The following is a 12,854-nucleotide window of genomic DNA, read 5'->3' on the forward strand; positions in this document are numbered from 1 at the left end:
GTTTCGGATATGACGTTAAATGGAGGCTCCGTGTAGAGGAGAGTCACCTTTGCATGTTAAGAACCCAAATTGCACTATTCGTATAAGAGTAGGGGAAACCCTGGTGTAGTGGTCCACCTGCATTCCCCCCCCATCAGTTATATCGGGAGGAGTGAGACCTGCGGGTCATACTGATTCAGTTCGCTTTTCGCCTCCCAGGCACAGGCGACGCCAAACAAATGATAATTGGCAAAAATGAACATTCAACAAAAGTTTTTTTCCATAAGGAGCTAAATCCATGAAAAATCAAGATTTCAATAAATTCTTTAAAAAATGATATTGAATGCATTTAACAAACCAAGATTTAATTAGTCGAAGTTGAGAACTATACACGTACAAAAAAGTAAGTCCCCCCTTAAACAAACATCAATAATTTTCAAACCAATGCGAGTTTTTAATATATTTTTATATGAGCGTCTAGGTAATTTTTCATAAGCTACCCTTTGAGTAAATGTTATGGGCGTATTTTACGTCATGCTTCAGTGAGCACCGTCAGAAAAAAATGTCACTTTTCAAAAGTCACAAGCCAAATATCATGTTGATTCCATTTTATTGGAACTTATTCCACATATTCTCATCATGAAAAATAGTCAGAAGGCTTATAAAAGGTACTTTCTAAAAAACGATACAACTTTTTTGGCTATGAAATTTCACGGTTGAATAAACACAAGTCCAAATTTGCTATAATTGGATATTTTACACGTTTCTATCAATAAAAATGATAGAATATGATGACAGTTATTTTTGGGAAGAGTTTCTTCAACAGTATTCATCGTTTCACGGTTCAATGAACATTTATTGAAAACAAAAAATACGATTTTCAAATATCATAGGCAAGTATTGTTTCATTTTGGTAACTGAAAATGATCTTTTCTCAACTTTTTCGTTGTTGTCATGACCAATTATAACTTGCTTCAATGATTCAAATGCGTTTAATTAAATATTCACGCTTGAATGAACATGTGCAATGTGATTAGCTCTTTTTTACGTTATTGGAAAAAATGCAATTTGTAACTATGGATATCTGTCACAAACTTCCTTGCATAGTTCATTTGATTTGATTTTTGTTAAAATCCCGATGTTTAATGCATCAGTGAGCACACAATACTCGAAAATTATGCAAATGGGAAGAAAGTTCAAGGCCGTGGCCCCACTCTGTGCCGTATCGAATGGTTATTTTGGTGTTCGCACCATTTGGATAGTGTTACTCTGAAGCCATGTGCGAAGTTTCATGAAATAACTGTTGGCAGAAGTAACAAAAAAAAATAGACTTGTGTACATTATGGGTGCATATGTTTACGAATAAGTAACCCCTTATTATTCAATATGGTGGAACCCCGGGGTGGAACTTTTTTTTCAAGGCTGTCTTAAGAAATGTCGTTATCAACCTATGGGCAAAATTCTGTGCAAAAATGAAATCGATTTGTTTATTTATGGATGAGTGAGCACGCATCAAAGTGGGAAAATTGGCATTTTCAATGTCACAGACGCATTTTAAAGGGTAATAAAGTGATTATTTGGGGGGAAATTCGGTTTCAAATGTGACTTTGACTGCTGTCGTTTTATCATCCATCATCTCTATCACCACACACTTTCCGAACTTTAAACATGTTCATGGTTGAGCGAGCACAATGGAAAACTTAGGAATGAATACTCTTTATACTGCATAAATGTATTCTTTTCCTAGCAATTTCTCAGGATCAGTTGAATATATGGACAAATCAGTGGTGGATCCAGAATTTTTAAATGGGGGAGGGGCCTATATTCGGGGGAGCCATCAACATTTTCAAATTTTAACATGATCTAACAAGTTGTAGAGGACACTTACCATAAACCCCTATGATGATACGTCACAATTCAGGGGCCGCGGAACGGTTTTCAAAGTGGGGGGGGGGGGCTGAGCCAAAAATGAGGGGGGGGGGGGGGGTGATCATGCAAAAAATCCAAATCGTATGGTCATTTTTACAGTTTTGTACATGCTTTTGGAAAAAAGTTTGGGCTGAAGCCCCCCCCCCCCGCAGCCCCTGCAATACATTGTGCTCACTCAACCATGAACATACCATATCAAAATCTGGTCTGAAGTGGTTGAATGATGGATAGTAAAACAGCATAACACCATAAAATTCATCTGAAAACAACTTTTGCCCAACTTTGTAATTTGAACAAACTGAAAAACGACTCTTGTGACTTTTAAAAATGGTCATTTTTAATTCAATCTTTAATCACTAATGCATGACTCAACCGATCGATCTCATTTTTCCCCAGGAGTTGCTTAATGAGCACAGAAAACCACCTATGAAATATTATATCTCAAACTAATTCGGTTCAAAAGTTACAATTTGATTTAGGGGGGACTTACTTTTTTTGTTGTGTATATAATACATATCAAATTGAAACAGCAGCGGATAAGGGAAAGTGGTGAATTAAAAAACACTGAATTACAGGAAAACGCTAAAAGTGGATTTACTTCTTTTGGAAAAAATACTATTCAAATATATAAAGTTAATTTCATCTATATGATTAACTCGTTTCAATAATCCATTTTCTCCTTTTTTTCTTTGACATTTCAATTTTATACTTGATAGATTTCCCTTTTTCTTCCTCTAAAGTTCGTCTGTGTGGGAGGGGGTGACTTCCAATTTAAGTGGGATTTTTATCAGTATTAAGGCTTGGGTACAGCATATACCATATTGCTTTTTTACTATGTCTTTAAATATGTTTTTTTTTCAAAAAGTTAAAATTGGAGGGATCAATCCCCTTGATTTGAGCCCCCCCCCCCCCCGACCCTGCCCCCAATCTCTCTCTTTCTCCCACCCTTTATGCAGTGCGTATAAAAAAAACGGGACAGTTTTGAAAAGTCTATGAAAAAAATTGTTTCAAATTATTATATCTATATTTTGATGTTAATAGATGCTCTAAGATCTTATCTTTGAAATACCATTTAAAAAGATAAATTTTGTTCATGCTTGAGCGAACACGGGACGTTTTTGTCGGGGGTTCAAAAAGAGGCTTTTGCCAAAATGGCAGATATTGGAAATTTGATGATTACACTTTCGGCTAATCAGAAGACTTCCTCTTAATCTTTTCATTATCTTTGCCATTTTTTTTTTTTCAATTATGCTGTCAAATTTCATTTACAAATTTATTTATTTACCTGAATTATATTGTTTTTCATTTAATCTTCTTTTACCTTTGAATTTTCCTTCATAAGTAAGAAAAGAAGAGACTTTTTGTCAACCCAAGTAAGAAGATTTGCATTATTAATTGGGAGAATTTGTAATTATTCAAATCCTTTCATTATGTGAATCAAATTATTTTATGGTACCTTTAATAATCATTATGTGAAACAAATTATGTTATGGCACCTATAAAAGACATGAATCCTATTTTCAAGGGGTTATTGAATCCTTCACCAAGTTTAATTATGTGCTTGATATGACAAACAGGAAAGGATTTATGTCTTTCTATGGCAATTGTGTATCGAGTCAATTTTGAAGGAGCACGATATGGCAGATCGGGTAAAATGTATTAAAAAGTTGTGAAGTGAAAAAGCAAAAATTTCCACTTTTTTATTAAAATATCAAATTTTGTGATTTTGACATAATATTCAGAAAATGTTGTGATACTTCACTTTCTGTTATTTTCCTTTCCACTTGTTTTCCTTGGTCATAATTTTTTCATTGTAGGGCACCCCAAGCCCCCATCCCTCAGTATGCCACTGTTTGTAGCACACAATGAGAGGATCTGAAAGAAAAACACGTTCTCCCATACTTTGGTTAATAAAATAAGTTCTTGCCTAAAGAAGGAATATTCAAAGCTAAAAGAGAACATATTAAAAAGGAACAACAACAGAACTATTAAAGCAAATAAGTAGATTTGGAAGTGAATTTTAACTGCATAATTCGAAAATTATGGCAAAGATAATGAAAAGGTTAAGAGGAAGTCTCCTGATTAGCAAGAAGTCCGACCATCATATTTATCATTTTATGCCATTTTGGCGCAAGCCTCCTTTTTACCCCTGACAAAAACATTCCGTGTTCGCTCAAGCATGAACGAAACTCAATTATTTTAATGGCATTTGAAGGATAAGACTCCACAGCACGTATTGACACCAAAATATAGAGATCATAATTTGAAACAAAAATTTTATAGGCTTTTCAAATCTGTCCCGTTTTTTTTTGGATACGCACTGTAGTTACTCCCATCAACTTTCTTGATTCATTCCTACTGAAAGCATCACAATGGAATTACACAAAGCAATATGAACAAAATAAAATAAAACTGTTGCCATTTTTACAGCATATATATTTACAACCAATCAATTCATATCAATATGATTCACATTTGACTCCAGATCCCCATACAAAATATATATTGATCAAATGTCTTTCCTGCTAGTTTTGCAACAAATATGAATCTTTCTGTCATAAATCAATAAGCATATCATGAAAATACTTCAGAATTAAAAAGTATATGATTTCAGACAGATTTAAAGGTATACAAAATTCAGTCAACTAACATCCTACAAGTAGGGATTATTACAGCATAATAAATTTTTTAAAAACTCATTGTAAAATTGAGTTGTTGCAATGTCATCAAAAAATAAAATACAAGTCCTTGATAGGTTTTAAATAATGTTAAACTCACAATATACAAATGTGAGCTGATGACATTATCGGCTTCGAGCAAAGAACTTTGTTCGATTTTTCAAGCAGCAATTACCGGTATCAAATTTAGAATGCTGTATCTTGGTTACAACTTTCTGTTTTGATCAGACTTTACTTTTTTTTTATTAATTTTTATTTATTAATTTTTACTTTATTAATCAAAATAATTTTAGAGTAAAATTTGCCCTTAAAAGAGGGTTTGTCATTACCTTTGAAGAAGGGATCATATTGTCTCAATTTTTTATTAGTGTGGAGAGGGAGATCTATTCAGCATTTTTGCCACATCTAACAAAGCTCAGACTAAGCTTGCAGCACATCAAGCAAAACCTTACAAAAAACATAAATTTTCATGATTATGAAAAAAAAGTGATTCCGCAATCTATATAATTTCACATTAAAAATGTTTTGTCACTGTTTGAAAAATTTATTTTTGAAAACTTGATTAGTATCTATTTAAGAATAAAGATAAAGATCAGTTTTCCCTATTATATTGCACATATTTATCACCTATATCTAACTCTTGATAACTCTGCCTATTTGAAACATTTTTTTTTCTTTCAAATGATGATCTGAATGATCATCTAATGCTATAACTGCTGTGACCAATATCAAGGCTCTCTTTATAAGTCTGTAGTTCACTTCAGTTCTATGGAGCTTAATTATCATGCTTTCTTTCAATATGAATATTAAAAAAAAAATTATTTCACTTTTCAGCCCAAAGAACACCAAAAAATAAACTCTATGAAGTATTCGCCAATTTTCTATCCTTATTAACAAATTTACATCCTTGTTTGAGTACCAGCACAAATCACTAAACTATCATATCCTTGTCATTAATGAAAACAATATGTAGGCAACATTATCGGACCAGCATATTACTGAAGCATTATTGGAAAGAAACTGCTGCTGAGCTGGTATTGTATTGTTTACAAATAATACTGCATTACAAATATATAAAATGTAAATTTGTGAATAAAAAAAAGAGCATCAAGAGGAATGATAATTGTAATATCACATAATTCTATTGCTGGAAATATATCCCCCCCCCCGGACTACTATACTGTACATTTTAAAAGAGATAATAAACAGAGACATTTACTAAAGATTTTTATCTCTTATGGACGCAAGAAAAGAGGAGGATTTTTCAAAGACGACCAGCTCTTTATTCTGCTCCATTTTATGAAGTGATATCCTTGAATACAAATATAAACAATTAATCCAATACTGCCTTGTCTAAGCACCATTCAATACCCATCATTCTTTCCACCCATACATCAATTTTGCTATAGTTCATACAACTAGGAGCAAAAACAAGAGAGATTCCACATAATTGAAGCAATATATGAATAGCTTTGAACCCAAGAAGCGCTGCCATCACCATCGCCTCAAATATACCCCCATGTGAATAATATAGTGATAGTAAGGACACAGGGAAAAAATCTTTCTTTTACAGAAGCCTTTTTGTTGAAATTTTTTTTTAATTAAGTAATATAGCAAAATATTTGTGTCCATGGAACACACATTAATTCTAAAAAATGCTCTGACGGCATGCATGGTAGAAGTTAACCAGCTTGGAATGTTGATTACATGTCAACAAACATGTCAATTGTTTTCTTCTTTCATGCATATTTAACATTTACTGTTCTCCATAATGTTGGATCTGAATTTGTAAAATAAGTCATATGCACTATTAACCATCACTCACATATTCTAAAATTTGTACACCTTTTTACATAACTATGGAACTGTTGACCTTTGACATAACAAAGATATTGTCTGTTAAGAGCTAAAATGGAGTTAAAGGGGAAGAATTTCCAAAAATCAAGTTGCTTTTAATAAAAGCAGAATTACGAGAGAAACATATTTGTTAGTTTTGGGTGAAAATCAACCAAGAATCAGAGTCCTGAATGTTAAATGGTTCCATTTTGAAATGTGACATGCCAGTGGCTGACACATATGTCATGCATTATACCATAATATAACATTTTCTAAAGAAGTAAGTATTCAACATGTGCGTTCAAGATATAATTACACACATTTGCGGCGACAACAAACCAGCAAAAAAAAAATCATGTCACTGAATATTACATGACAAACAGGGGAGCTGCAAAATGACATGACAAAAAGACAGGTTTGAAATTCATGATTGTTATTCTACAATGGGTTTTGTTAAACTTTCATTAATATGTTTACATAATTTTTCTGCTGTTCAATAATAAAACCAACTTGTTATCAGGCTTGATTTCCCCTTTACATATGTATAAAACACATAATGAATGAACTTATGCCCTTAATACTCCCATAAGGTATTATCTGGCAAGACAATAGACAAGTCACTATGCCCCAAGCGAATATATATTAGATAATCAGCAATAAATAAAATAATTTAGAAAGGCATGGATAAAAAACAAGGCACCTATATCATGGAGGAAGAGGGGAATATGTTCTAAGGCACTCACGTTTAGAATACGCTGCATTTTGAAAAGTATGGACCCTTGGCCATTAATCCATTTGATCGACTGAATGTTATTGGACAAGGAAATCAGAAAATAAATTTTTAAATTTAACAAAAACAACATTACAATACCACATTTAACATAAAAAAACATATATTATACATATAACATTATATATGATCCATGACAATTTATATTATAACTGTGAAAAGATTGTCTAAACATTACTCAATTTCAGCATTTGTAGAAAGAAGAATAATAACTTCAATGTGACTGAGTACTAGTCCTGAGGAGTAATTAGCTCATGGAACTTAGAAGGAATGAGATAACTAAACGAACATCATCATGAAATAACAGCATAAGTGGCAAAATCATGATTAACAGGGGGGGGCATGCTTTTCCTAGTTTTTGACAAACAAGATCTGCCACTGAGCAAATAAATGTAACTTGATCTTCAAGTGCCTCTGGTTAATACAGAGATACAATGTGAATATCAACACATGACTGACAAGGGCCAATTAAACTTCCAAAGTGCAGCGTATATTCATGTGCAAATAGTGTCCTTAGGCTATGCAATCTCCCTTGATGACATAAATACTGGGAATTCCTCTTCATTGATCCCCTTTTGACATTGTCTCTGCCGTGAGTGGGTCTTTCTTCGAGCCGTTATAGTAGTACTTGGACAAGACCGGCTCCTCCCTGCACAGCGCCAGTGCCCCGTAGACGTGTAGGAGGAGGAGTGGGAAGCGCGAGGTAAAATACTTGACGAACTGGTCCGGCACCTTACCCAATGATGCCTTCACTTCATCTGGAAGTTCCCTAAAATGGTGTTTCTAAAATAAGAAGATGAAAAAAGATTAAGTTTCAGAGTGTATTTCGCACCTGGAAGGAGTATCACTGAATGACATCTGTACAATTCAAATTTCTCATAAACCTATGATATGGCATTGTAGCAGGAATCCATAATGAAAACATGTTCAGAAATTTTGTTACGTGAAACAAGACAGTAAAAAAAATAAGTATTTTTGAACAACAGAGTTTGAGATTTGAATTTAAAAGTAAGGAGTCTTAATTATCAATACCTATACAAATCACTTCTTGAATTATAATAATTCTTTAAACTGTATTTCACAACATTTTAATGATATAATATGAAAACACAAAATAATCTTATGCAGAATTGATGATATTCAAAATCTAAAAGAATTTTAAATGCATGTACCCAAAGCATACACATAAAATAAACATCAGTACATTAGACGACACATTTTCTACCCATTCTTCAATCCTTTCCTCTACTTATGTTTGCATATTCATCTGTTATTAATTCCTTACTTGCAAAAAACAACAACAAATGCCCCAGTTGCCCAAAAGAAGATTATTCGAAACCATGTTCTACCCCCACCGCTCCCCACCATTCTACTTAAACATCATGCTGAAAGTATAAAAACAAATGAAAGAACATGCAAGATAATACAAAATACTTACTTTATTCCTCATTGCTCTTAATAGATCTCGAACAGAATGCCCTCTATACGACCTAAATTTTCTTAGATCTGCAAAATATAAAATGAAAAGGCATGCTTTCAAGTGAAAAACATACAAATCAAAATCAATGATGATATTTGCATAGTTTTATTTTCAGTTATATCTCAAAGTAACAGACATTCTTGGTGACACAATATTCATTGAAAGCAGCTTAAAACCAATGTTCGTTTCATAAACAGATATTTGAATTCCTGACTGTGATTTAATTCATACAAGATTCAATTCAACTTTATTCAACCATAAAAATGTGTATATACAAATCATACAGTGTATGTAATTATGCAACAAATGGTACAAAATATGGCTAGGACCATAAAAAAGGCAAACTGCTCATAGAGAATGGCCCCCAAAACAATAGCATCGACATAATTTACAATTAGAAACAGAAAACTAAGAAAACACAAATTTTCTCAGCAGATATATAAATGTATAAACATACACACACACCATCACACACACACACCCTGGTAATTTTATAGATTTACCATTAAGTAGGCCCTACACATTTTTTTGAAACAGGACACAGTTGAACAATCTTCAAGTGAAGTTGGGAGTTGATTCCATTTTTTTATACTGACTAAAGCTAGTGAATTTAAAGAGGATGTTAAAGAAATTTGACAATTGATCCATCTGACCTATCTCACTAAGGCTACATCTATTATATAATTATTATTAATATTTTTCAGGAAAAGAATATAAAAGTAAAACTCAATTACAGAAAAAAACACATATGAACAAAAATCATAACAAAGTGCCTAATGAAAAGGTGAAGGTACCATTTTCAAAATCTTTGGTACCACTTGACCACAGGGTTGAACCCATGACATTGCAGCTGTGGGTCTGTTGCTCTCACCAATAGACACAATCTGGGTTTAGCGTTTTCCACATGTCTGCTTGATTTATATTTGTCTTTCTACATATATTAATCTAATACACATAATTTGGCCCTAAGTTATGTTAACTGGATCCTTTAGAGTAAGTCGGCTGTAATTCTACAAATGCCCAGTACCTGGCCGATAACATACAGGATAGAGCTTTTTCATCAGTTGCAACTCGCCTTTGGAATTTTCTCCCAATTCAACTCTGTGACTGTAACAACACTGAGACCTTCAAATCTGAACCAAATCTTTTCCAGCAAATGTGTGACATATTGCAGATGAATGGCACTATACAAATGCTGTTCATCATCATCATCATCACCACCATCATCATCGTCATCATCATCGTCGTCATCATCATCATCATTGTCATCATCATCATCACCACCACCATCACCACCACCACCACCACCATCACCGCCATCACCACCACCATCATCATCAGCATCCTCATCATCATCAATTTATACAGTATGTAAAACACAAGCCTTTTATTTTCAACATCTTTTTTTTTCACAATCTTTACCTGATTGTAATTCTGAAGTAATGTTTTGTCTCCAGTCATCTCTAACAACTTTTTTTGACCCTGTCTCCAAAGCCACCAGTAGAGGGCAGTCTACTGGCTCTTTTTCTATCCTATCGCTAACATCCTGTGAAAGAAGTAGAAAGAGCATTTATTGCAGGCAAGGTATTTCTAGGAATGAATATCAAATAGATGGAACTCTTTCAATAGAACATAGAGTTATCCCAATGACTCATGAGACAAATCACCATCAATTCAACATGGACTGGAATGCATTACAAAAACAAAGATTTTGAAACCAAACCAAATAATAGTATTCCCTCCTGATGTATAGAGCATCAGTAATCGCACTCTCTTCTTGTGTCAAATAAGCACTAAAAATAGTTCAATATTAATGTTCTTGATTAAAAGGGATTGTATTTATTGTGAAACTGAGAATATTGTTCTTTTAACTGCTTTTCTATAAATAGGGGGGGGGGTGAAAATTTATCATTGCAAAACAATAATTTCATGCAAAAAAAAATCAAAATTGCTTTCCAACAGTTCTAACACTATAATTCTATATAAAAACATGAAAAAAAATGTGTCAATACCTGAAAGAATGCAAGCTGTTTTTCAGGCGACCAGAAGAACGGATGTATGAGGATTGCATTCGCCTCTGGCCGCTTGTCAAAACAAGGATCTATCATCCTTGTGATGAGCTGATGGCTGACTTGATCATCTGAAGAAAAACAAAATAATGAAAAGAGTAATACCAAGAGAACTGTTCTGAGTGCAGAAAGATCTGCAATGAGCTAAGTAATACTTTTGTGTACCATGTCAATAGGATAAATTACCACAGCGCAGGTAGTTCATTAAGTGAAAGAAAAGTGTTGAAAAATTGAAGTCAGTTGTCAATGAAATTTATCATTCTACAAAATTGCCTCAAAGAAAGAGAGAGAAACGGGTCAATAATTAAAATGATAAAGCAAGAGGATTTTTTCCATTTTTTTCGTATATTTGCAACAATGTATCATCTCACTGAAGGTGTTCTTCGTTTCTATACATAATTCTATTTGCTTGAATTTTCTAAAAGGGAGATCCAATATTTGAGGACAACTTCCATAAAAGGGAGGGTGTGGGTGGCAGAAAAAAGGATAAACAGAATACCTAATCTTTCTGTATATAGTAGTATCAATATGACGGACCACAAGTAAAATAGCTAAAGAGAAAGTGTACATACCCGGTGGTAACAGATCCAGGCTGTATTCTCCTGATATGATGTTTGCCTGACGATGCAACGAGTCACCAAACGGATGCTTCCCGCTTGATAGAACGTAATAGAACACACATCCCAGAGAGAAGATATCTATAGCCGTAGTCTAGGAGATATATGGGTAGAGAAATAAATGAAAACAAACTACTCCAGAGGAAGTGGAGAATGTGCAAACACTGTGAGCAAGCAAACCTAGACAGGGGCAGGATTATCTATCAGGCTCTCAAATGAATTTGTATTTTCAGAGATGTCGAGTTCAAATACCAGCTACGCATGAGATGTCCCATGACGGCATGAGATCTTAGGCATTTTGTATAATGTATATGAGAATAGGCTGTAATATAGGCATGGGAAGGAGATGCGGGGAGATGGGCATGAGTCTCGTGTAAGTCTGTGTTTTACCTCTTACAAGCAATATTGATTTATAGACTTTGATCATCACACTGGGAAATACTAATAGTGCACTAAATGAATTTACACAGAATATCCACTGTCAATGCTGCTTTCATGAGTGTTACAGCTATGAGTTGATAGTACGCCTCATCTTTAATTGCTAACTTTATTTGCTACACTGGTTTTTTTTCAGTATCTGTACAAAGTATTCAACATTAAGTATCTTAGCTATGTTAGAATTGTAATTAAATTTACTGTTCTGTCTTGTCCAATCAGCATCTCCGGTGCGATCCATCCATCTGTTCCCGCGACCCCTGACCTCCTAGAGAAGGACATCCTGCCAGCGGCTAGCTTCTTACACAGTCCAAAGTCCGATATCATGGCCTTGACCTTCCCATGCTGGTTGGGTTGGGATATCAGAACATTGTGAGGTTTGATGTCTCGATGGACTGAAAAAACAAAGAGGAGTTTACATTAGCATTTGACTTTAAATGACGTAAATGCTTAAAAAAATGATAAGCTAACTCAGCTCAATGAAAACCCATGGATTGACAAGACCAATGCAGTTACAGTGTGCATGGCTATGTGCACAGGAAATGATGTTGCTAGTGTTTTGACAAATGACATGAAACATTTGGCAATACTACTAAATAAATTTAGAGCACCCAAATCTAATGGAATCTGATGAGAGCAGCAGATATCAGCATCAATGATGGGAATAATAACGAATCAGGCAAGTGACAAATTAATTTCAAATTACCGATATTTAAAGAATGAAGGTGGGCCAAGCCAGATGTAGACTGGTAGAGAACATCGAGAGGTTTCAGCATGTGAAAGCGCCCTCTATCGTGGACAAACTCCTGGAGAGTTGCTGTACAAAGCTCAAGAGCGATGAAACGGAACTGAAGGTCCGCTTCCTGTATCAAGACATGTGAAAAAAAGTAGTTCATTTAGTAGGTGAGGATATATCATATGTCATAGATACAATGATGTACTTTATTTCTTGACTTGTCTGAACATCACTGTGATCCATTCATTTCAGCCTATTTTCAATTTGGTCTCATCTCTAGTTGGTTAAAACATCACTTGGGGCCC

At 34.1% G+C, this 12,854-nt stretch overlaps 1 protein-coding gene across 1 annotated transcript in view; it reads right to left on the bottom strand.

Annotated features, from left to right (window-relative positions):
* Nucleotides 1-4,694: 4,694 nt before the first annotated feature.
* Nucleotides 4,695-12,854, bottom strand: part of LOC121422307 (serine/threonine-protein kinase/endoribonuclease IRE1-like) — a 28,306-nt gene continuing 20,146 nt past the window's right edge. The window contains exons 14-20 of the mRNA XM_041617257.1: nucleotides 12,520-12,676; nucleotides 12,015-12,208; nucleotides 11,334-11,472; nucleotides 10,705-10,832; nucleotides 10,115-10,238; nucleotides 8,651-8,718; nucleotides 4,695-7,995 (exon numbers count right to left, since the gene is read on the bottom strand). Coding sequence (XP_041473191.1) covers nucleotides 7,774-7,995; nucleotides 8,651-8,718; nucleotides 10,115-10,238; nucleotides 10,705-10,832; nucleotides 11,334-11,472; nucleotides 12,015-12,208; nucleotides 12,520-12,676 — 1,032 coding nt within the window. The 3' untranslated portion in view covers nucleotides 4,695-7,773. The remainder of the gene's footprint in view (nucleotides 7,996-8,650; nucleotides 8,719-10,114; nucleotides 10,239-10,704; nucleotides 10,833-11,333; nucleotides 11,473-12,014; nucleotides 12,209-12,519; nucleotides 12,677-12,854) is intronic.

This window comes from Lytechinus variegatus, chromosome 10 (assembly GCF_018143015.1).
Source record: "Lytechinus variegatus isolate NC3 chromosome 10, Lvar_3.0, whole genome shotgun sequence".
NCBI lineage: Eukaryota > Metazoa > Echinodermata > Echinoidea > Temnopleuroida > Toxopneustidae > Lytechinus > Lytechinus variegatus.